General features: G+C 48.7%; 1 protein-coding gene across 2 annotated transcripts in view; it reads right to left on the bottom strand.

The window, feature by feature from the left end:
- UNC5B (unc-5 netrin receptor B) overlaps nt 1–7,105 on the bottom strand; it is a 79,241-nt gene extending 72,136 nt beyond the window's left edge. For both annotated transcript variants that reach the window (XM_043596557.1, XM_043596558.1), the window contains exon 1: nt 6,618–7,105. In XM_043596557.1, coding sequence (XP_043452492.1) covers nt 6,618–6,696 — 79 coding nt within the window. In that variant the 5' untranslated portion in view covers nt 6,697–7,105. The remainder of the gene's footprint in view (nt 1–6,617) is intronic.
- Between the last annotated feature and the right edge of the window lie 18,703 nt (nt 7,106–25,808).

Here is a 25,808-nt window from a genome sequence, read left to right as displayed (position 1 = left end):
AGTGCTTAAGAAGTATTTTCTGAGCTCACTCCATCTTTGAGAGCCACAGGGAACGAATCGAAAAATGAGATATCTTTTCCTCTCAAGCCTCCACCCCAGGTCCCAGCCTGCAGTCAGAGGTAGCTGAGGGTCAGGTCCCCAAGGTGCACCCCTTCGGATGAGGCTGAGAGGCCCAGGAGTGGAAATATGGCCAGGGGGTGCCTCACCAAGGACAGGGCTTGCCCAAGACGGTGGCCGAGCAGATGCCGATACAGCCAATTCTCTGAGAGTGGGAGAGGCCTGGGGCCGGCCACCCCTGCCCAGGTGCCCCAGCTAGCTGGCTTAGCCCCCATCCCATCTTTTCAGGACATGCTGTTAGAAAGACCTGAAAAAGAGAGAGTCAAGGTCTGGCTCCCATCACCTCCTCCAGGAAGCCCCAGGGCTTACAAAGTTTACACTTTGCTGTGCTCTCCCTACCTATACGGTCACTGCCCCCATTTGGCATCTGAGGCTCCCTGAATGGCATTTCACGGTTCTGAAGTGGACATCAGCATCCAGCATAGTCACCACCTTGAGGGCTGGGGCCAGGGCGGCTCTGGCTCTGATCTGGGTCCCAGGTCAGTTTCCTAGTGAGCGTCCTCCTGTCCGGTGGGGTTCTCACAAGGACCAAGTGAGGTCCCACCTCTAAGAGGGTTGATAACACTAAAGCCATACGCACCAGCAGTGGCGCTGTGACTTTCCTATAGGTCTCCCTGCTCCACATTGGCTCATCTCTTATCTGACAGCTAAGGGTGGCAGTCAATATAGGCCAAAGCGCGAAGGCAGGGGGAACCCTTGGTGACCAAGGAGGTGGTAAGACAGTGGAGTAGGACTCCTGTGTGTGTCTGGGTGCACATGTGTCTTCCTTCAGTCGCCTCCACTGAGAGCCCCGGCCCCAGCCATGCCTGCTTATGTTGCTTTCCATCAGGGGTGCCACTCACTCCAGCTCTGTCTGCCTCTTCTCTAGCAAATTCCAGAGGAGACCCCACTGCCCCTAGAGGGCTGCAGCATGAGCCTGACCCAGGTCAGAGAGCAGATCTCCGAACCCTAGGTGCCGCCACTGTTCTTGGTAAGCTGGAAGTCAACTGGAGGCGACCCAAGGACTCAGACGCTTGTCCTGGGGGCTGTCAGTCAAGCTCCTGGGCTGGCTTTAGGACCTATCTATGGCTGACCTTCCTCTTTCTGGGGCAGCAGGACCTACCCTCAATCAGGCCTGTTCTATCTGTCCTCAATGGGGGATGCTGGCCTCTGCCCTTCCAACTCCGGAACCTGGCACTTGAACCAAATCCTGCTCACAACCCCCACCAGCACAGGGCAAAATCAGGCCTCCTTAGTGCTGAAGGGCAAATGGCCTGGGTCCCACCAGGAAGAGACATTCCCAACAGCATACAATGGATGGAGCTTCCCATGCCTGGTGGTGACTCACTGTCCCCACACTACACATACCTATTTATACACAAACACACCACAGCTGTGCCCATATGCACATTGCACACACCCAAACACACATAGCCACGTACATCACACCCCCATATACAAAAGGCATGCCTCTCCCCTACACATCCCCTCCTCCTGCACCTTCACCTCCACAGCCTAACACCCCACACCCATCCTCACCTCCCACCGCACACTCCCACCTCGGCCCACGTCCCTAATACACATTTTCACACCCACAGCTTGCCTTCTCCGAGAACCGAGCCACAGGGCTCAGGAAAAGTTGTGAGGCACTGGGGGCAGCCCGTTCAGGGAGATGAGGAGGGTGGCTGGGCGCACTCGCGCTGTTGGGAGGTCGAGAGGCGGTGCAGTGTGGACGGATACAGCTCAGGGGAGGGGAGAGAAGAAGGGAAGGCTGGTTGGGGGGGGGGGGCGTTGCCGAGGAGGAGCGGGAGGAGCTCGGTGGGGTGCGGGAGAGAAGAGGGAGCGGGGACGCCCAGGTGCAGGGCCCCCAGGTAAGCGCGAGGCCAGCCGGGCGCCACGGAGTCCACCCCCGCGGAGGGGGCTAATCACGGTCAGGGTCGGGCTCAGGCCGCGCTGTCCGCAAGGGTCGATTCGGGGGCTTCCAGCACCTCGGCGCTTTCGGAAAGAAGCAAGAGGGAACAAAAGGGGTATGGGAGCAGGGAGGTGGTTGATTTATGCCTGCACTTCAGCATGTGTTTTCGCTGCCATTAGCGAGAGAAAAGCCTAGACTGGGAGAGAAAGGAGCGCCGTGGGACCCGCGGTTTGCCCACCCCATGGGGGCGCATTGGCCGCGACGGAGCGGGGCCGAGTGCGAATCTGACTCGCCCGCCCGGGGCCCGGCTCCGCAAAGTGGCTCCGCAAAGTGAGGGTCGGGAGGCATTCCCCGGGCGGCCGGGGCTCCCCCGCCGAGCGCAGGCCCACGGGGGGGGGGGGGAGGGGGGCGCCCCAGCCGCAACTCCCGAAGCAAATCGAAGGGGGCAGTGCATGAATTCCCCCCACCTGCCCGAAAGTGCCCTTCCTCGTATTATCTTCATTACGGTATTTTAAATTTCCCTTTAAAAAAAAATAAAGAAACGAAACAGAAAAAGCACAGAAGGCACTTGTTTGGTTTCATTCTGCCTTCACAGCTTTAATGACTCCATTTGTGGAAGCTGTTTAGGAAACTGGTGAAGAGGGGGCCAGGAGAGGCGCCGCCTGTGGCCTGGGATGCCCGCTTCCTCCTTTCTCCCCCCGGAGGCTACCCCAGCCGAGGCACCTGGTTGAGATGACCCCACTCCCCAGCCCCAGTCCCAACCCTGGCCCCTGCCTCACCCCCTTTCCTACAGGGTGTCTCCAGCCCAACTCCAGAGCTGAGAGTCTAAAGAACGCGCTTAGCCGCCGGCAGGGGAGGAGGGGGGCGCTCCAGGTCGGGCCATTCAGAATCCCTAAAGTTACTCTAAGCACTTGGGAACAGAAGGGGTCTTCCTCTAGCCTCATCCCCAAATTCCTAGGCAGCCCACGCCCTCCTTAGAAGACACTGATGAGGAGGGAAGGAGAGATGGGAAGCAGATCTCATCTTAGGCCCGACAGCCAACAGCCACAGGGTAGGGAGGAGATGGAGCCCCCCAAAGCTTGAAAATAGAAAGTAAAAATATATTCTGCCCCATTTATATGAAGGCAAAGCTTTAAAATGTAGAGCCAGGTAGTCTCAGAGCCCACGGGAGCTTGGCCTGTGATTCGTCTCACCCAGGGCAGATTAGGCACCAGGAGTGGAGCAACCTTTGGGCACTTCGCTAGTCTCAGGACCTTACTTGTGATGTCTGGTCCAGCCCTGTTCCACCCGTCTGGGGTCTGAGTTTCTGACTCTATCTCTTCACCCACTCCCCCATCCTGCTATACAAGTCCCATCTGACCTAACTACCCAACAAACCTTATCTTTAGCCGCTGGCCTTCTGCGGGGCCTCAATTTGGCATCTCGGTCCCAGATCCACGCTGGCCAGTCTGCAGGCTAGTGGAATGAAGGAGCCACAACTAGCCTGAGGTTTGAGGCCTGAGTTCAGATTCCAGATCTATCCCTGAGTCCCCGAGTAACCCCGGGGGGCACGTCCGGGCCTGTTCCAAAGCTTCAGCATAAATAAGGGGGTTGGAAAAGAGAGGAATTGTTTTGTCCTCCGGAATTCCGGAGGGGTGGGGGTGGAGGAGGGGGGAGGAGAGAAATTACCTCCGAAATTCCTCCCCTGCTGTGATACTTTCTCTATATGAGAAATCTCATTAAGACCCTCTAGATTTTCCATTTTTTTGAGATGGGTGTTTGCTATCGTGTAGAGAGAGACACGGATGGGCCACCACACCACACTACACTACCACCCCCCCCCACACACACACACACATGCACACAGAGCAGAGACACTCGGAAAACTCAGATTTTTAATTGCATCTTAAAAGGAAATGTTATCATGACACCGTGGTCCCTTCTTAACCATCCCAGCCAGAGGCCATGGCAAGACTCATTAAAAGCTCCAGGAAAGGCTAACAGGTGGGTGGGGTGACAGGAGATCCTCAGGGCTAACCCAGGCTTTTGAAGTGGCCTCTGCTGGCCAGTCACTTGCTGACATCCGCTTCTAAGGGTCTGGGGTTTTATGGTTCTGGGTTTGATTTCTCCACCATCAAACTTTATGGCTTAAAAATCGTCAGTGCTGTAAAGGGAGCTCATCTCCATATTTCCTGGGGAGGGGGGCGGTGAGAGGAAAGAGCGGCGCCTGCTACCTGAGGGGAGCTTGCACATCTCCCAGAAAGACCCCCCCACCTTCTATGGAGACAGCCTTATCTCCCTCAGCTTGATATAAACCTCGAGGCAGAGGTGGATGGGGCCCCGAGGAGGGCTCCGAGGAGGAATCCAATGTGACCTGAACCAGCCTGACCATTGGAGAGGAGCAGCCCTGTGCGCACGTCTGCAACCTGTGGTCAAGTGAAGGCAAGATTTGAGGAAAGCCAACACGCTGGCCTTGGTTTTCCCCATCAGTGAAATGGGACTCATGAAGGATCCAATGGGCAGACCCAAAGAACATTCTGAAAGAAGTTCTGTGCCTGTGGCATCAGAGAGATGAGCTGTGTAGGAGGAAGGCGCCGGTTCTCCCTCCTGAAGGCAGATTTCTAAGGGCTTTACACTCTGGGCCGAGGGAAGGCTGCAGGCCAACCCCACCAGTTGGCCCCTCTCTAGGCTGGTGGGCAGGCAGCCCCTGCCGTGCTAAGTAATGAGCACAATTCCAACACCGGTTCTGCTCACGAGTGAGAAATCAAAGCCTGGTATTAGAGGCCATTTCTGGCTGGGCTCCGTTTGTGCCCAAATCCATCAAAGCCCTGGGCCTGGGGTTTCCTCTGGGAAAGGTGGGGGCTGGATGCTTTGTTAAGCAGGAAAGACAGGCCACCCCCAGCCTCCCCAGCGGAACCTGGCTCCAGAGAACTCTCGGCCAACCAGTCTTGTCTTTTTCCTGCCCAGCGGAGACCCTCCCCCCACCCTCAGTAACCTCAGTATTTATTTCCCATCCCATTGCCCGGTTGGTTCTAAAACAGTTTCCCAAGCGCCAATCCTGCCCAAGTTCACAAAGACTTCACCCTACCCTTCAATCACCTCCCCTCAAACACCCTCAAACCAGAAACCAACACCCCAGCCCAGCACCTCCTGCATTAAACTGCGCTCTTTAAAACAAGGTTGGTCATTCAGCAGCCTGCCCCCTCCCCCACCAGTACCTTCCAACTTCAAAACACTGCTTTAAATACCAGAGTCTGCCCAAATCGTAATTAACCTGGATCAAATGATTGTGTCGTAACTTTACAACACAGGGCTGGGGGAAAAAAAAAAAAGTGGAGGATGTGCTAAAACCAAGCCCTCGCTCCAAGGCCGTGGGAATCATTAATTCCAGAGTGAGGAATCTTTGGCTATTGGGGTGTACGTGGGGGGCGGATGCCAACAGCACCGCGGAGGTGGAGGGGGAGGGCTGCGTCACCTCGTCTACTTTCTGCGCCAGGTTTCCAGCCCCATTCTCAGCCTCAACTCAGAGGGCTCCGCGCGGGACGCCCCCTACCCATCCCACTCCACCCCGCCCCGCCACGCCTCGCCTCGCCTCGCCTCGCCACGCCTCGCCTCGCCTCGCCCCGCCCCGCCCAGGGAGCGGAGGTGTCCGGCCGCCGCTGCCAGCTCACCTACTTGGGTTCCGGCACCAAAGAAAGGTTGGCTCCTCTGCGTCCACCGGCTCGCCGGGAAGACACAGCCCAGACAGCGACGCGGGGCCCAGCCACAGACGAGGGAGACGTGTACACGACCACAGCGAGGTGCTGGAGGCGGTGGCGGTAGGCACTTTATTTCAGGAGCCCACCAACCCCCTTAAGGCATCCTACAGGCCCAATGTAGATACGCGCACCTCGTCCGCTCCCCGGACCGGGAGAATGTCAGTGACCCATTTAGACGGAAACTTGGCAGGATCACTATGTACTCCCCTCCACCCCAACACACATACATACCAAACCCCAGAAAATATCCCTCCAGACCAGCGGATCCTGCGGTCGCAGGGAAAGCTGTGCGAGCAGTATTCGGCCCTTCCCCCTTCGATAGCCAAAGCCTTTCAAGCCTGCCTCCTCCGGCAGGCCGAGCAGACCCGCACTTCCAGTGCTCCGCAGGTCTCTCTATCCCTCCTTCCCGTTTGCTGATTCCGGAGGGTGCAGCGCGTAGGAGCCTGGACGAGCCCGGACCCCGACTAGGAAGTTTCCGGCGAACCGCACATAAACGCACACCTGACCGAAGCGGCGAGTCTTCCCCACCCCCCCACCCCCCCACCCCGGGTCTCCGTGCGCGGGGAACCTGGGGTCCCCTGGAGGCCAGTCCTCCGGAAGGAGCAGACCTCGACTCGGGCACCCGTTCCAAGGAAAAGAAGTGATCCCTTCTAGGCGGGGGCAGGAAGCTTACTCTGAACCACCTGGCCTGCGCCGCCCGAGGGGTGGCTGCGCCATCGCCCACTTTGGTGGGTGGAGAAATCTACCTTCTAACTTGGGTGCCGTGGCGCTTTCCCTGTGCACACCGACGCGGTGATGGACCACTTCAACTTCGGGAGACTGGGGCGCAAATGTCCCCTATACGTCCGCCCCCACGCCCGATCGCTCCCTACCTGCTTGGCTCAGCCTCGGGTCCCAGCAGAGCAGCAGCGCCAGCAGCAGCGCGCCCCGCGCTCCGCTCCGGGCCCACATGCTCCCGCGGCCAGGCTCGGGCGCCTCTCCCCCGGGGCTCTCTCCCTGGCCCCAGCCTCGCCGCCGCCGTCTCCGCCGCCGCCGCCTCCTCCTCGCCGTCCTCCCCGGCGCCCGGCCGCGCCAGCCCGTGCCCTCCGTGGGGGCAGCGGCAGCCACGCTGCGCAGAGGGCTGCCGGGCGCTCGGAGCGCAGTGGGTGCCCGGCGCCCGCTCTCCCGCCAGGCTCCGGCGCGCCCCTCTCTGCGCTCCTCAGGCTCTGGGGCTCCGAGCGCTCCCCGCGCTCCCACGCCCTGGCTTCGAAGTTGCGAGACAGAAGGTGAGTGCACTCAGCGACACTCGCAGCAGCCCGCGCCGCGCCGTCTGAACCCCCGCGCGCGCCTCTCTGCGCCCCGCCGCTACCCGCGGCTCCGGCGCCCTCGCCGGCCTCCGCCGCCTGCCACAATGCCGAGCGCCGCCGCTCGCTCGCCCTAGTGAGTCCGCGAGCGGAGGGGGACGGCGCGCGGCCGGGGCGGGGCCTGGGCGGGCAGGGGCGGGGCCGGCAGGGGGCCCCGGAGGGGGGGAACCGAGGGCCACCCGGGCGCGGCCTCTGCCGAGCTGGGGGCCTTTCAGGGGGGTCCTCGCGAGCCGGTGGGCCTGGCGACTTGGAAAACACGGCCGCTGGAAATCAGCTGGAAGTGGAGTCTGGCCAATTTTCTTTTCCAAAAACTAAGGAAGTGTATCTAAGCTCTCCTTTGGCTTGGCTGTGTCAGCTTTCTCATCTGATCAAACTGAGGAGTCTCACTTTTGGCTCCCTTCGTCTGTATTACGTCCCATGCCTTCTACATGTTGGGATGTTTCCAAAACTGACTCTCTAAATGAGAAAATCTTGAACGCTGAAGCCGTGATCAAGCTGGGGCTTACAGCTATGTGAACTTGGGTATGAACCTGGGATGTAGATCATCCAGGATGGGTCTACTTGTCTGAATAACCTCAGGCAGAACTGCCTCTAAACCTCTTGTAGCACTTTAGGGGACTAGGGCGTTAAAAACTTGTCCTCGAAGGAACAGTGGGGTAGAGGGCACGGGTACAAACATTTTTGGCTCAGAGAAACTTGGGCTCTGTTGCTTACCTTCTGTGTGACCTTGAACTGAGCAAGTTACTTAACCATTCTGATGCTCCCTTCATCATCATCTAAAATAGAGAAAAAATTATAATTATTTCATAAGGGGGCATAGGATTGAATGAAAAAAAATTATGTATGGAAACTGCATGAAATGTCAGTAATCTCTCTTTCCAAGATCTCCCCTCCCTGCCAGGCTGATTCCTGGGGGGTAAGTCCTGGCCTCCCAAGGGTAGGCCAAAGGCCATTTAGGTGGAGTTTGAGGGATGGTGGTGTTTTAAGATTGAAACACAGAGACGTCAGAAGGGGTGGACCAGCTAACACTGGCAAAGACTTGTGCCCCAGCAATGGGGTTAAGCACTTGATACGCATTACCTCAGTCCTCACGACAACTCTATCCCCATTTTATAGATGAAGGAATAGAGGCACAGAGATGTAAAGTCATTTGCTCAAGATCACACAGCTTGGAGAGAATGAGCGAATGAAGGGGGCAGGAAAGATGGGATTAGAAAGAAACCCTGAGCTGGGGAGCCTCCCCACCTCTCAGGGGCTGGCCTGGCAGAGAAGGATATTGCCAGCCAGCAGGAATGCCTCTTCTCCCTAGCTCTGATCTGTTCTCTACTTGGGATTTTTCTGGAGCTGGGATCTAGAATAGCTCCTCAAATACAGGTGCCGTGGGCAGCTTCAGGAAGGGGTGAAGGAAGCCTGAGATTGGTCCAGCTGGGCCGAGGAGCCTGTAGGGGATGGGCTGAAATAGAGCCAAGTATGCCCAGGGATACTTTCTAGGCTGAAGAAGAAAGGATTTGGGGACCAGAGGGGACCTGGTGGGGACAGAGGAACAACAAGTATTGCCCATACCCTCCTCCACACACCCTGCCCCACAGGCTGGGGTCCGGAGCCTCTGGGGCAGGGTCCTATAGTCAGTCTGCCCCTTCCGCCCTCTGTGGCTGGGTACTCAGGATCAGGAGGGTGGATGCAGGTAGTGCCGGACTCCCTGGGAAGAACTTTGGCCAACCGAGAAAGGTCCCTGTGGGCAAAGGTAGGCGGGTTATTTTTAGCTTGGCCCAGGGCAGCCCAGGCAAGGGTAGTGGATGAGAGAGTCAATAGCTGATCACACCAAGCCAGCTCCACCCGTCCATATAACTATAAGCACACATACGTACACATACCTCTGGACACAGTTACAGGCATACCTCACTGATACACACCTACAAAAGCACACACAGGTAAACACACACCAAAGACCCACAGGTGCAAATGCAAACTGACCCTCCCAGAAACACCTACGAATGGGCACCCAGCTGCAGAGACAACCACATACCTAAGACACAGGACCAAAAAAGGCACACGCACACCCCTTGTCACAGCCACAGACATATACACAGACATACACCCCCAAAAGAACAAACATACTCCTAAGATGACACGGAAGCAGTAGATACTTAGATGCCTGACTACCACGAGGAAACCCATACAGGAACACAGGTACCGAGACCCACAACTGACCATCACCGTCTGGGTGCAGACACATGGTCAAGGACACTATGCTGGACAACTCGGCAGGGAGGGACCTCAGCAGAAACATGGCAGGCGGGGAGCACAGGGCTGATGGGCACACACGTGCTCTCTCTTTCTTAATCAGAAAGCCGGTGGGAATTGGAGATTTTTCCAAAAACTTTCAGTCCTCTGGACTTTGCTGTTCAGGCAGTAGCTGCACCAGGTAGGCCCTTCTAGCCTGGTTTCATGACTTTGTTTAATTCCTGGCTGCAGGGCAGGGGGCGATGGGAGGGCAAGCAAAATAAATGTGGTCATTTATTTGCCCCTCTCCTCCCGGCTGTCCCACTTTCCTCCCCAGCCTAAAAACTCTGTCAACTCTTAAAATATCCCCATGGAGGGGGGGGGGGGGTGGGGGTCCTGGGCCCGGTTTTCCCTCCAGGACTCCAGCATCAGGGTGGGGAACTTACCACACTGGGGATCCCTCTGTAATTCCCTGCCCCCCTGCCATGCTGTAACAGTGTGAGTGCTGGCCCTCAGCTGGGGTCAGGGAAAGGCCTTCAGAGGCCCTGAGCCCACACCTTTCCCTGGGATGGGTGAAGAATGGGCAAGGCCCAGGCCCTGGGATGACTCATTAGTGTAACTGGATTAAGAATTACCAAGGTGTTCCCAAACCCAGAGCCATCACACTCGCAGTAAAGGTGTTCCTGCTGTGAGTTAAGGAGGAGGAGGAGGAGGTGATGAGCTGCTTAGAGGCAGGGCCCCTCCTTTCCTGTTCACTATCATGTATCTCGCTTGTAAGACAGCATCCTGCACATGGTAGGCCTACAATCAATATTGGTTGAGTGGAAACATCAATGAGGCTGGAAAAAGAGGGGCTACTGAGCAAAGGGTCCCCAGACTTGTCAAATGGGCCCTAGAAGGAACCTTGCACCTCCCCCTCCATTTCCTGGGGGCCTGGGACCTAGGGCTGGAGGAAGGTGGGGGGGGGGGCACCTTTCTGCAACACAGCTGCTTTGAAATCAGTTCCAGAACCAGCTCTGACCCTCATTGGGGGCTGCAGATGCTTCCACGGGCTACCCTCATTTCTCCCGAACCAGAAGAGCCTGTGGGAGCCAGAGTTGTGGAATCTGGAGTTGAGCTGATTTGATGGTCCAGGGACAGCTCTTACCTGCTGGGAGAAGGGGGGGGGGCTGTCTGCTGAGCCTTTCCTAGCATCAGTTTCCTCGATTGTAAAATGGAAACACTATCTCCTAGAATTAAAAAGAATACACACAAAGCCCCTTATCTGGCTGAACACAAGCTATTTATTTAGTAACAATGCTGATTTAAGAGCCGCTGTCGGGGTTGTCTCGGCCGGCGGGGCTGGCGGCTCCGGGTTGGCCCCTCCTTCTGTGACCAGGACCCGTGTGCTCGCAGCTGCCACTAGGCGGCGCGCTGCAGCTCATTTCCCGCGGCCTGCCGCTGCAACGTCCGTTCTAAGGCCGCGGGTAAGGAAGGGAGAGAAGGCCATGGGTCAGGAAGAGAGCCTTGCTTCCACCCGGGAGCCACCCAGGAGTGGTTCTTGGGCCCCTGGGGGGTGGTCTGGGGAAGGGAGCTCTCAGACTGCTCGGTTTCGAGGATCTTGTTGCGTGAGGGAGGGAGGAGGGGGTGGGGAGGTTGGGGAGTGGGGTTTGGGATGGGGCGGGAGGTTTAAGGATGAATTCGTAATTCCCCCCCCCGGCCCATCCAGTCCATTATGGACCCCAAACACCTGGACCCTGGTGGGGAGGCACCTAACGTTGAGGCCTTTGAAGCTCTACCGTCTCTTTGTAATATTATTGTAGCTAATGTTGATTGCTTTCTATGTGCCAGGTACTATCCTGAGTCCTTTATATGCTGACAACAACCTTATGAGACAGGCACTGTTACCCCTATTTATTTGCCAGATAAAGGAACTGAGGCACAGAGAGGCAACTGGCCCACGGTCACATACAGCTGGCAGATGGGCCAGTGGAGATTCAAATCCAGACGGAATGGATCTCAAGCTTATACTCTTCTTTTTCCATTTTGTATCACATGAAACTTATCATTTAAGAGTGTACAATTCAGACCCCAGTGATCTTGGGGTCGTGAGTTCAAGCTCCATGTTGGGCATTGAGCTTAATAGATAAATAAATAAATAAATAAATAAATATGATTCCGTGTTTCCTAGTATACTCATGATGCTGTACGGCCATCATCATTATCTAATTCAACAGCAATCCTGTCCCTCCAAAAAAGAAATCCCACACCATTAAGCAGTTACCTCCGCTGTGTCCCTTTCACATTCTTCCCTCTCCCAGCCCCTGGCAACCGTGAATCCACTTTCTTGTTTCTGTGCACTTACCTATTCTGGGAATTTCATATGAACAGATGCATAACACTATGTGACCATCAGGCTTGGGTTCTTAACCTCCGCTAAATACTGTGACAGCCCCCTCCCCCCCACCCCCACCCAGACACACATCTTTTCTCTTGTCCCCGGGCGAGGGCCTTCTCCCTGGGGTTCAAGCAACAGAAGCAGTTAGTCACAAAAGCCTTGGGGTCAGGCAGATCCCGGTTTAAATCCTGGCTCTGTCTTGGACAATTTACTCATTGTCTCTGCTGTTGCCTTCTCAGAATTCTTTGTTTTGCTTCTGTTAATTAATTTAAAAAAAAACAACTTTGAATTTTAAAACACTTTTAGATAAACAGAAAAATTGTCAAAATGGTATAGAAAGTTCTTCTCCAGTTTCCCCTACTTTGAACATCTTACGTTAGTATGTAGTATCTTTGCTACAATTAATGAACCGATATTGATATATTATTATGAACTAAACTTCATAGTTTCTTAGTTTTTACTTAATATTCTTTTTCTGCTCCGGGATCCCATCCAGCATGCTACGTTACACATAGCGATCCTGACCTCAGAGGCTACTTTTGGCTTTGAAATTTTCTCAGCCTTTTCTTTGTGTATGTGATCTTGACAGTTTTGAGGATTATTATTGGTCAGGTATTTTGTAGAATGTTCCTCAGTTGGGATTTGTCCATCTTAACATTCTTAATAACTTTGGAACAAAGAGGCCTCTTCGAAATAATTTTGCATTGGGTTCTACAAATGAAGGTCCTGCTTACAGGACAGAGACAAGGCCCCAAAGCAGGGCCTGGGATGCGCCCCCAGGCTGTGGCTGGCAGGTCTCCGTCCTGCCCTGAGGGGCCTTTGAGCTCTGTACAGGGAGTGCTGGATGAAAGACCCAGGGTGGGAAGGAAGCCATAAACCTGGAAGAAGATTGCATTCCAGGCTGAGGGGACAGTGTGAGAAAGATTGCAGGGTCAGGAAGGTGGATGGTGTGGTCAGGGTGTGGCGAGGCCCTTGTGGCTCCACCAGGGGACAAAAGGGCAGCGAAGGCAGGAGGGGAAAGCTCCCGGCAAAGGCAAGGGTTGCTGTGCTAGAGATTCTGTAGGAAATGGAGAGTCATGGGTTCTGACTGAGCTGGAGAAAGGCCTGATGGGAACTGAGCTGTGGGAGCATATTTGAGGCTGGGGTGTCGGGGGCAGACTGAGGAGGACAGCCCAGGGCAGGGAAGCCAGGGGTTTGTTGCCCAGGCAGTGTGACTGGCCTGGGGCAGCGGGGGTGGGACCTGGGGACTCTGGACTTTGGGGCCTCACTGAGCGTGGGAACTTGGGGCTAGGGGACAGAATGGGGGCCGGGGGAGCCGGGCAGGGAAGGCAGGATTGCAATGGCAAGAGTAGTGAAAGGTGTAGGAGGAGTGGGTTGGGGAGAAGGTGGAGAATTGGGGTCTGGGCGTGGTAAATTCGAGGTGCCTGTGGACCCCCCAACGTACCTGTGTGAACGCAGGACTGACCAGTGCTTAGGGGAGTGGCCACTGTCCTAAAAAAGCCAGCTAACGTGTACTAAGCACTTAACAGCGAGCCAGATGCCAAGCCAAGAGCTCTACATGAATTAGTTCTTTCGATCTCCACGATGACCTGCGAAGTGGATGCTATGCTTATCCCCATTTTAAAAATGAGAAAACCGATGGGTGCCTCGGGGGCTCAGTTGGTTGAGCGTCCGACTTCGGCTCAGGTCATGATCTCGCGGTTCTTGAGTTCGAGCCCCGTGTCAGGCTCTGTGCTGACAGCTCAGAGCCTGGAGCCTGCTTCAGATTCTGTGTCTCCCTCTCTCTGCCCCCCCCCCCCACTTGTGCTCGCTCTCTCTCTCTCTCTCTCTCTCTCTCAAGAATAAATAAACAATAAAGGAAATTTTAAATGAGAAAACCGTGACTCAGTTTTCCCCAGTTAGTGGGAGACAGAGGCCAGACTGAAACCCCAGCAGTCTGGTTCCAGAGCCCAAACCACTACCTAACTAACACACAGAACCGCCTGTGTAAGTTCCCCGTGTGTTCTTGTAACCACATGATTTCCCGTTCTTCCTCTCCATTGTTCTTGGAGGTGAGTGTTGATCCTGGACTTATTGAAATGGAAACTGAGGCTGGGAGAAGGAAAGGGACAGTCAGAGTCAGTACTGACTCTGAACTTTAAACTCACATTCTTAGGACTGGTCCACACTGCCAGCCTCTTCTGATGAAGTCTGAAGTTGTGAATGGGGAATTATCTCTGTAGAGGGAGGAGGAAGAGGAGAGAGTATGGTCTAACAAGGACTTGCTATTATTAAAATAGCAAGATAGACCTTTTAAACTTTGGTATTCTCTGTTTCAAACATTGTAGTTTATGGGGTGCCTGGGTGGCTCAGGCGGTTGAGCATCCGACTGTTGATTCAGCTCAGATCATGATCCCAGGGTCATGGGATCAAGCCTTGCGTCAGGCTCTGTGCTGAGCGTGAAGCCTGCTTAAGATTCTCTCTCCCCCTCTCTCTCTGCCCCCCTCCCCCACTCCTGTGCTTTCTCTCTCTCTCTAAAAAAAAAAAAGACTTGGGGTGCCTGGGTGGCTCAGTCGGTTGGGCATCTGACTTCAGCTCAGGTCACGATCTCACAGTCTGTGAGTTCAAGCCCTGTGTCGGGCTCCGTGCTGATGGCTTAGAGCCTGGAGCCTGCTTCGGATTCTGTGCCTCCCTCTCTCTCTGCCCCTCCTCTGCTCATGCTCTGTCTCTCTCCATCTCAAAAATAAATAAAAACACTAAATTTTTTTTTTAAAAAGACTGAACATTCTGGTTTAAATGTATTCAGGTAACATCAAGTTAGTTTGTCTAATGAAAACATCAAGACACTTCATGTTTGTCTGAAAACTGTAATAATACAGCACTTGGCATGTATAGAAATGCCTTTTGCCCTTTGATTTCAGAACTGCTCATGTGATGCTTCTAGTATTGTTCATGGAATAATGGGCTGCTAATCAAATTAAACACAGTATTCATACTATCCAGAGAGTATAAGATAATTCACTTGCCGAGATTAATATGTAAATCGACTTTATTTACAAATCACTATCTTGATCATTACAGTTCTGTAAAACTTTCATCTGGGCAAAAGTATAATTACTGAGTTCTAGCAGTTCCTCGAACTGAAACTGAGAGGTAATTCAAAATTAATCTGTAAGAGACCAAATTCCCATGTTTCTGGGATTGCGGGGCTCTGGGTTTTCCGTAGCTGGTTCTTTTGAAAGTAACTCACTACTATTGTCAGGGTAAATGCCAAAGAAATTATTCTGGGGAGAGTATTCTTGAGGTGGGCCTCCCAAGTTGTGAATTGGCTGCACGGGCAATGAACATCTTAATTGGAAGAAGAGGGAAAGGAAAAAATCCCCGTGGTGGAATAGACTGTGTGTGTGTGTGTGTGTGTGTGTGTGTGTGTGTGTGTGTGTATTTGAGGAGAGGGATAGTATAAACCTTTCCTTTCTGTTGCACACTGACTCTACAGCGAAGGGCCATATAGGGAGCACCCCTTGTCACTTCCTCTGCTCCATCTTGTAATATCAGCAGTCAGCTCATCTGGTTCTGGATATTTAGATTTCTCTTTGTTCCACTCTTTTGCCATAAAATCGATTCCACTGTGAACTATGAATTTAGACCTATTAAGCCTTTCATTGGTTGCTTCTCACTCTGCGGTTGCTGATGACTCTTTATCACCGCTGGTATCTTTTAAGCAGATGCCGAGTCTGCGGGTGTGCATGGGTATGCATATTCTTTCTTAAAATGGCTAAGCTTTTCAAGGGCTTTACCTTTTCTTTCGAGTAGTTAGGTAAGTTGTATGAAGAGAGATTTCTAAACCAGTGAGAACTTCTGCTCCAAGTTAAGAGAGCTGTAAAAAATTCTAATGATTGCTGTCCAGAATTCTATCACTCAAGGACCAGGGCAGGGGAGTGCCTGGATGGCGTAGTTGGTTGAGCTTCTGACTCTTGATTTCGACTCTGCTCGTGATCCCAGGGTGGTGGGATCGAGCCTCGTGTTGGGCTCTGCACTGAGTGTGGAGCCTGCTTGGGATTCTTAATCTCTCTATCTCTCTCTCCCCCTCTGCCCCTCTTCCCTTCTTGCCTGTGCGCTCTCTCTCTCTCAAAATTAAAAAAAAAAAAAAAAAAGGACCTGTGCAGAAATCGGTACTTAAACTGGTGCTTTCTGGTTGGGGTGACCTACTGAAACCAGGAGATCCCAAATGGTGGAGGAGGTCAAGGTCAAGGAAAGGAAAGTTCAAGAACTGATACACCCACGTTCCTGCCCACTGCTTCCTCTTCTGTCTTTTAAAAAATTCGGCTGAGGTGTAAGTTACATACAAGGAAATGCACAGATCTTGAGTGTCAAGTTCTATGACTTTGACAAGCAAACACACCCAGTAACCACGCTCCCAATCAAGATATGAACATTTCCATCATCTGGGAAAATTCCCTGGTCTCCTTCCCAGTCAGTCCTCACCCTGCAGAGGCAACCACTGTTCCGTTTTTTTAACAGCGTAGATGAATTTTGCTTATTCCTGAATGCCGCATGCATGGAATCAGATAATGTGGACGCTTCTGTGACTGGCTCCTTTTGTTTACCGTAATGACTGACATCCACTCCAGCTTGCTGTGGTAACGAAGTTCGTTCCTTGTTATTACTAAATAGTATTAATTATTCGGACATATCCCGATTTGTTTATTCACTCTCTTGTAATGGACATTTGGATTGTTTACCAGATTAGTCTGGTATGAGTAAAGCCTCTATGAATATTCTGGAACAAATTCTTTTCTGTTTTTTTCTTTTGGAAACATAGGTGTCCATTTTTCTGCAGTAAGCAAGAGTGAAATTGCTGGCTCCTCAGGGAAAAATATATTTAATTTTAGAGAAAATGGCCACAGCAGTTTTTCAAAAGTGATTGTTTCACTTTGTGCTCCCACCTTCAATGCTGGAGAGCTCCACCAGCATTTGATATTGTCGGTGTTTTTGACGAAACCAGCGGGTGTGAAGTAATATCTCATTCTGGTTTTAACTGTGATGCTGGCCACCTTTTCATATGCTTATTAGCCACTCGGTGTCTTCTTTTATGATGGATCTGTTCAAACCTGTTGCCCAATCTTTCTTGGGATGTTTCTCCTTTTACTATTGGTTTGTAGGAGTTCTTTGAACATTCCACGTACACATCCCTTGTCAGATGAGTCCTTTCACCTATAGTTTGCTTTTGCATTTTGTTACAAGTGTGTTTTAAAGAGCCGACGTTTTCGACGTTGATAAAGATCGAATGCTTTATATTTCTTCTTTTATGATTACTGCATTTTGTGTGATAGAGCTATTCTTCTGTTGCCTTCCAGAACATTTATTGTCATTAGCGTTTTTGTTTAAGTCTATTATCCGTCGCTAATTATGTTTAGTGTGTAGTGTGAGATGGAGGTCGAGGATCATTTTCCCCCCATATTTTTATTCACTGCCTCCAGCGTCATTTTTTCGAAAAGACTTTCCCTTCCGCATTGAATCGCTTTGGCCCCCTTTATCAGAAATCAATGAACTGTGAAAGTGTGAATCTATTTCTTGATCCTCTGTTCTGTTTCATTAATCCATTTGTCTATCCTTACCCCAATACCACACCATCTTCACTACCGTAGATTTACAGTTAACCTGTTAACTCTCTTATCTTCTTCTTTTTTTTTGTCAATATTATTTTGGATTCTAGATCACACACATTTTTATTACCTTTAGAAGCAACTTGTTAATTTTCCTGAAAAAAGTTAAGATTTTGATAAGATGTCATCGAATGTATACATCCGTTTGGGGAGAACTGACCTTCTTAACATTGAGTTTTCCAATCTGCAAACAGGCATCTCTTCATTTTCTTAACTTCTCTGGGCCTTATTCTGTCATTTTCAATGTAGAGACTGTGTATATTTTTATTAAACGTATTCCTATGTATCTTACAGGTTTTTATGCTATTAAAATGGTTTTTCTGGCATTTTCTAATTGACTGTGTAAGCATACAATTGATTCTGTATAATGACCTTGTATATTGTGCGTTACTAAATTTACTAATTAATACTAGCTGTTTTATCTGGGTTCTGTTCATGCGCAAACATATCGTCTGTGAATAAAAAGCATTTTCCTCATTCCATACTAAGTGTTATGAATTGTATTTGTTTCTCATGCCTTATTGTACTGGCTAAAATCTCCAGCGCAGTGTTGAACAGAAGTGATGAGGGCAGACATTATACACATGGTCTGGATCATAGGGGGAAAGTGTTCATATTTCATCATCAAGTATGACGTCAGCCGTCCGTCAGCTTTCCACAGCTGTTTTCCTTCTATTTTATTCCCACTTTGCTTAGTATTTATTTATTTATTTATTTATTTATTTATTTATTTTAATTTTTTTAGATCATGAATGGGGATTGGATTTTGTCCGATGCTTTTTCTGCATTGATTGAGATGATCATAACTTTTTTCTTCTTTCTTTGGTTCCTGTGGTGAATTACAGTGATTTATTTCCGGGTGAGAAGCTAGCCTTTCGTTACTGGGATAAACCACATTTTGTCATCCTATATTATCCTTTTGGTATCTTTCTGAATTCAACTTGCCCATATTTTGGTAAGGCATGTTTACATTGATGTTCATGAGGGATGTTGGTCTATACTTTTATTTTTTGTAATAGTGTTGTGAGGTTTCAGTGGTGAGTCAGGCTGGTATCATAAAGTGAGTAGGGGAGCATTTCCTCCTTTCTAGTTTCAGAAAAAGTTGGTATGAGATTGGCATTGGTATTCTTTCTTTTTTTTTTTAAGTTTTTTTAAACGTTTATTTATTATTAAGAGACAGAGAGAGACAGAGCATGAGCGGGGGAGGGGCAGAGAGAGAGGGAGACACAGAATCCAAAGCAGGTTCCAGGCTCTGAGCTGTCAGCACAGAGCCCCGTGTGGGGCTCGAACTCACAAACCGCGAGATCATGACCTGAGATGAAGTCGGTCGCTCAACCGACTGAGCCCCCCAGGCGCCCTGGCATTATTTCTTCCTTACGTATTTGAAAGAATTTTCAGTGAAGCCACTTGAAACTAGTGTTTTCTTTGTTGAAGGTTTTAGTTGTTAACCCAATTCTATAATGGATTCAGGCCCGTCAATATTTTCTATTTCTTCTTGGGCCAGTTTTGGTCATCTTTACGTTGATGGAATTTCTCCAGTTTATCTCAATTGTCATACTTATTTGTGTACGGTTTTAGTACAGAACTAATTATATCCCCTGTTTTGTTTTTGGTATTGGCAATTTGAGTGTCTTCTTGTTCTCTTTCTTTCTTTTTCAGTCCAGTTAAGGGGTTATCAGTCTTTTGATAAGATCTCTTTTCAGTCTTTCAAATGATCAGATTTGTCTTTGAGGACTTTTTCTTTTATCTCTCTATTTTTTATATTATTGTTTTTTGCTCTATTTTTTTTTAAGTTTATTTATTTATTTTGAGAGAGAGAGAGAGAGGGAGAGGGAGAGGGAGAGCGAGCTTGGGAGAGGCAGAGAGAGAGGGAGAGAGAGAGAGAGGATCCCAAGCAAGCTTCACACTGTCAGCTCAGAGCCCGATGCGGGGCTCAAACCCACAAACCGTGAGATCATGACCTGACCTGAAACCAAGAGTTGGACGCTTCACCGCCTGAGCCACCCAGGCGCCCCTGTTTTCCGCTCTATTAATTATTTCTTTCTACTTACTATGGAACTTGCTCTTCTTCTTAACATGCACTCTTGGCTCGTTGATCTTTCGCTTTATTCCTGTCTAGTACAAGCAGTTAGAGCTACGCTTTCTTTTTAGCAGCACTTTATTCACATTCCATTCATCTTGATATGTTTTCTTTTCCATCTCGTTTAGTTTCTTCAAATACTTACAAGGAGGAAGAAAAGGCATGGGGTGACAAAGGAATAAGGAACAGAATGAACGAACAAAACAAATAATAAAGTGGCCAATGTAAGCCATAACATATCAATTATTACCTTATCTTTTTAAAAAGTTTGTTTGTTTGTTTGTTTGTTTATTGAGAGTGTGCTGCAAGTGTGAGTGGGGAAGGGGCAGAAAGAGAGAGAGGGAGAGCGAGAATCCCAAGCAGGCTGCAGGTTGTAAGTGCTGAGCCTGATGTGGGGCTTGAACGCATGAACCATGAGAACAGAACCATGACCTGAACAGAAATCAAGAGTCAGATGCTTAACCAACTGAGCCACCCATGTGCCCCTACTTTATTTTTTTTTTAAAGATTTTGTTTGTAAGTAATCTCTATACCCAACGTGGGGCTCAGACTTACAACCCCAAGATCAAGAGTCACATGCTCTACTGACTGAGCCAACCAGGCACCCATCTAATAATTACTTTAAACGTAAATCATCTAAATACGTCAATTAAAAGATGGAGATTGGCACAGTGGATAGAAAATTACCTAGTCATATAGTATCTACAAGACACCCACTTCACATATAGCAATATAGGTAAAAAGAGAAAAAAATATACTGTGCAAACACTAGTTTTTTAAAAAGCAGAGTGGCTGTATTAATAAGATCAAGTGGACCTCATAACAAAGGAAATTACCTGGGACAAAGAAGGACATTAAATATTGATAAAAGAGAAAACACACCAAGAAGACATAGAAATCCTAAAAGTGTATGCACCAGACGACAGAGCTTCAAAATCTATGAAGCAAACACTGACAAAACTGGAAAGAGAAATAGAAATAGATCTATCTGCAGTTACAGTTGGAGACCTTAACATCCCTTTCTCTCTACCAGACAAAAAAAATAAATAAGGATATAGAAAAAGTGAGAAATAGTGTCAGAAAACAGATCTAATAGGTGTTTATAAAACACTGTCCCCAAACAGTAGAATACATATTCTTTCAGGTGCTCATGCAAAATTCACAAAAGTGTACCATATCCTGGACTTTAAAGCAGATTCCAACAAATTAAAAGAATTGAAATCATGTAGTCTGACCACAAGGGGAATCAAACTGGAAATTAATAATAGAATGATAACAGGAAAATCTCCTAACACTTAAAAAAAAATACTTAGAACTGAATTATAATGATGTACAGCATAATTGTGAGATGCAGCAAAAACAGTGCTGAGAGGGAAATTCATAGCCCTGAATACTTATGTCAGAAAAGAGGAAAAGATCTCAAAATAATTTCCCTTAGTTCAAAATATTATCTAACTTCCCAGAGCATTATTCTTTGACCAATGAGTTATTTAGAAGTGTGCTATTTAATTGGCAAAGATGTGATGTTTTCTAGACACCTTTTTGTTATTGATATTTAATTTATCCAAGTGTGGTCACAGAACAAACTTTTCATGACTTCAGTCCTTTAAAATTTATTATAATGTGGAGCGCCTGGGTGGTTCAGTCGGTTAAGTGTTCAGCTCTTGGTTTCGGCTCAGGTCATGATCTCGTGGTGTGTGAGTTTGAGCTCCACATTGGGGTTCACACTGACAGTGCAGAGCCCCCTTGGGAGTCTTTCTCTCTCCCTTGCTCCCTCTCCCTCCCTCTCTCTGCCCCTCCCCTGCTTGTGTTCTATCTCTCAAAATAAATAAAATAAACTTTAAAAAGGTTTAAAATTTACTATAATGTGTTTTTGATGAATATCTATAACCATAATCTATATAATATCACAATAAGTATTCTGTGTACATATATAAATAATGTATATTCTGTAATTGTTAAATGTAATGTTCTATAAATGTCAGGTGATTTGTTGAAAACAACTAACAAACTGATAGTTTTCGTCAAATCTACTTCCTTTGTTCAAATCATATTTCCTTTTTAATCTTATTCAAATACTCAAAGAATAATGTTAGAGTGTTCTATTGCTTTTAGTTGTCTGAATACTCGCTTCATGTACTTTGAAGCACTTTGAAGTACTTTAGAACATAGACATTTGGGAAGGTCAAGTCTCCTCGATAAATTGACCATTTATCATGGTGTAATGTCTCTTTATTGCTAGTAACACTTTCTTTTGAAGGCTGGTTTGTCTGGTATTACCATAGCAACAACCTTTTCCTACGTAATAAGAAAAACGTGTTTTATATGTTAGAGTACAATATTTTAAACAGAAAATATAGCTGCCTTGAGCAATAAGAGAAAAGGCAAACAAGTCTATCAAATTGATTGCTATAAACTTTGTGTATTTGTTATACATATGGACCAGAACATATACTCTAAACAATGTGGACAGTTTTACTGGAACCTAAATGTATGTTAACGTATAATAAACTGCACATATTTGACGTGTATAACTTGTAAGTTTAGACACCACCCATGGAACCATGACCACCCCAAGATTGTGACCCTATCTATTGCTCCTGCAAGCTTCCTCATGCTCCTTTGTAATCCCACCCTCCTGTCCCTTTATCTTCTCCACCCTCCCAAGCAAACACCAGTCTGCTTTCTTTCACTGGGTGTTAGTTTGCGTTTTCTAAACATGGAATCACACAAGATGTACTTTTCATTTGTTTGGTTTCTTTCTCTCGGCATACTTATTTTGAGACTCATGCATGTTGTTAAGCATATCCATAGTCGATTCTTTATTACTGAGTAGTAACATATTATATGGATATACCGCAATTTGATTATTCAATCGCCTCTCGACATATGGGTTGTTTCCAGTTATTACAAATAAAACTATCCCGAGTATTTGCATGCAAGTCTTTTTTTAAGCATTCTCTATACCCAAAGTTGGGCTCAAACTCAAAACCCTGAGACCAAGAGTCAGATGCTCATCTGACTGAAGCCGCATCTGCCCCTGTGTGCAAGCCTTTATATGGATACGTGCTTTCATTTCTCTTAACTATCTAGGGATGGAATCCCTGGTTTGTACACTAGGTGTGTATTTAAACTTCTAAGATACTGACAAACTGTTTTCCAAAGCGGTTGTACCAGTTCACCTTCCCACCAGTAGGGGGTGAGAGTTGAGGTCTTTCCACATTCTTGCCAATGTTTGGTATGGTCAATCTTTTTCCTTGTAGCCATTCTACTAGGTACGATGAAACACCTGTTTCAGTCTTTTGTTCATCTCTCAATTGGCTCTTTAGAGATACATTTATATAATTGAAACATATATACACGTGTGAGATATATATACACTGGCTCAGAAGAAAGGAAATCCTGCCATTTGCAACACCGTGGATGAAACTTAAGGGCATTATGCTGGGTGAAGTAAGTCAGATGGAGAAAGACAAATACTGTATGGTATCACTTATATGGAGAATCTTAAACGGCCAAGTTTATAGAAGCAGAGTAGAGTGGTGGTGGCCAGGAGCCGCGGGAGGGGGAAATGGGGAGATTCAGGTCAAAGGGTACGAACTTCCAGTTACAAGATCGAGTAAGTTCTGAGGATCTAATGTACACCCTGGTGATTATAGCTCATAGTACTATATTATAGACTCGAAAGTTGCTAAGATCTTAAATGTCCTCACTATAAAAAAAAAGGAATGTTCATTATGTGGTGTGATGGAGGTGATACCGTTTTTTTGCAATATATGAGTGTATCAAATCAACAGGTTGTACACCTTAAACTTGCACAATGTTATATATCAATTATATCTCAGTAAAGCCGAAAACATTATATAGGTTCTAGCCGGTACAATTAGGCAAGGAAGAGAAATCAGAGGCAAGGAAATTGGTGAGAAATAACTACCACCGTCTTTATTTGCAACATGATGGCCTATGTGAAAAATCTGACGGAGTCTCTAAGACAGCCACAAGAATTAAGAAGCAAATTTTGCAAGGCTGCAGGATATAAGATCAATATATTTAGAAATCAATGTGTTTCTTTTTTTTTTAATTTTTTTTAACGTTTATTTATTTTTGAGACAGAGAGAGACAGAGCATGAACGGGGGAGGGTCAGAGAGAGGGAGACACAGAATCTGAAGCAGGCTCCAGGCTCTGAGCTGTCAGCACAGAGCCCTACGCGGGGCTGGAACTCACGGACCGCGAGATCATGACCTGAGCCGAAGTCGGCCGCTTAACCGACTGAGCCACCCAGGCGCCCCGAAATCAGTGTGTTTCTATGTACCGGCAGTGAACAATTGCCAATCGAGATTTTTACAAATGTAATTTACAATAGCACAAAGCCGGCGCTCTGAAGAAGGAGAAGAAGAAAAAGAACAAACAGTCCCAGCAGCAGCCTTGATTGGCAGCATTTGCCCATGTCTGTTGTGTCAATAGTCCCACCACCGCTGAGTTACAGTTACCAACGTAACACAGTAACATCAGGGAACAGAGTTATGGATGGATGTGCACAAATGGTTCTCGTGAGCACAGCTGACTCCCCTGTACCACTGTGTATGGTCCCCCTTCAATGTATCAAAATATTTTTATTTTTTATGAATACTACCCAGACAAAATGTGAGGACTGAAATATTATGTTACTTCCTTTGCTTGTATCTTTCATAGAGCGTGTCAATACTCTCCTCCGTCTTGGGTGAGCGGCAGACTCTTCCCAGATTGAGTGGACGGGTGGGGGTTTCATTTGATGTTAATTAGGTTGAGTTTGCCTACGATTAGCGCCATCCCCGACCCAAAGTGCAACCAGCAGCCTTTTGATTTCGCTGTTGAGCTGGGAGAGGGTTTGGCTGCAGTTTCAGAGGGTCTCTGGTTTGTCTTTGGATTCAGTTCTGGTGAGGCCTTGAGACGGAAGTGTCAGGAGAAGCACCAGGCCCCTGGCTCCTCCTCCAGGAAGGCAGTGGGCTCAGGGGTGAAACCCAGAGGGGTGGAGCCAGGCTGCTTGGGTTGGGATCTGAGCTCCTCTCCCTGACACTCATGCGATTTTTTAATTTTTATTTATTTATTTAAAAAAAATTTTTTTTAACGTTTATTTACTTTTGAGACAGAGAGAGAGAGAGAGAGAGAGAGCATGAACAGGGAAGGGTCAGAGAAAGAGGGAGACACAGAATCTGAAACAGGCCCCAGGCTCTGAGCTGTCAGCACAGAGCCCGACGCGGGGCTCGAATCCACAGACCGCGAGATCATGACCTGAGCCGAAGTCGGCCGCTTAACCGACTGAGCCGCCCAGGCGCCCTGCAATTTTTTTTTTTTAATTAATTTAATTTAATCTTCCGTCCAGGGCAGTCGATGTAGTGTTACAGCAGTTTCAGGTGTACATCATAGTGATTCGACAGTTCCAAACGTCACCCAGCGCTCGTCACGACAGACGCTTGTGTGGCCTTAAAAAGCCCTCTAGTCTGGCTAACCCTCAATTCCCTCTCCGGGAAGCAGGAAGCGGGTGCAACACCTGCCTTGTGGGGTCATGGCGAGAAGGAAATGAGTTGGGCTTTGTGGTATGAGGGGTCGGGGGCTTGACACACATTAACTCCTTTTCCGTCTTAATTATTCCAGACCTGAGGTCAGAGTACCTGTCTCTCTCTGAGGGGCTGCCTCAGTCCCAACCCTTAGCACTGGCAACAGCAAAGGGACCTTGCAGGACCTTTAGTTCCCCCCCCCCCACCCCATAATTGCTACCTGTCTCTGCTTCCAAGCTGTCCCCCACATAATATAGCTTGGTAAAGAAAATTGGCACTTTTTTCTCCAGCTTATAGGTAAGTCTGTCTAAAAGCACTGTTATGGGTCGTGTTGTGTCCCCTCATCCTCAAAAATAAAACAAAACAAAACAAAACAAAAACAGGTATGTTGAAGTCCTAACTCGCATTATCTCACACTGTGCCCTATTTGGAAATAGGGTCTTTGCAGATGTAACCAAGTTAAGATGAGGTGTTTGGGGTGGGCCCTAATCCAGCATGACTGACTGGTGTCCTGCAAGGAGAAATCCGAACTCACACGGAGGGAAGAGGCTGTGAACAGACAGACAGAGGGTGGCAGCCACAGGCCAAGGGAGTCTGCCGGCCACCTCCAGAAGCCAGGGAGAGCCGAGGAGGGTTTGTCCCCAGTCTCCGCGAGAGCCCTTGTGGACACGCTGATCTCAGGCTTCCAGCCTTCAGGGCAGTGGGACAATAAATGTCCTTTTTAAAAAAAAAATTTTTTTTTTAGTGTTTATTTACTTTTGAGAGAGAGAGTGTGTGTGTGAGGGGGGAAGGGGCAGAGAGAGAGGGAGACACAGAATCTGAAACAGGCTCCAGGCTCCGAGCTGTCAGCACAGAGG

The sequence above is a fragment of the Prionailurus bengalensis genome, chromosome D2, assembly GCF_016509475.1.
Source record: "Prionailurus bengalensis isolate Pbe53 chromosome D2, Fcat_Pben_1.1_paternal_pri, whole genome shotgun sequence".
NCBI lineage: Eukaryota > Metazoa > Chordata > Mammalia > Carnivora > Felidae > Prionailurus > Prionailurus bengalensis.
This window is presented reverse-complemented; position numbering and strand designations above follow the sequence as displayed.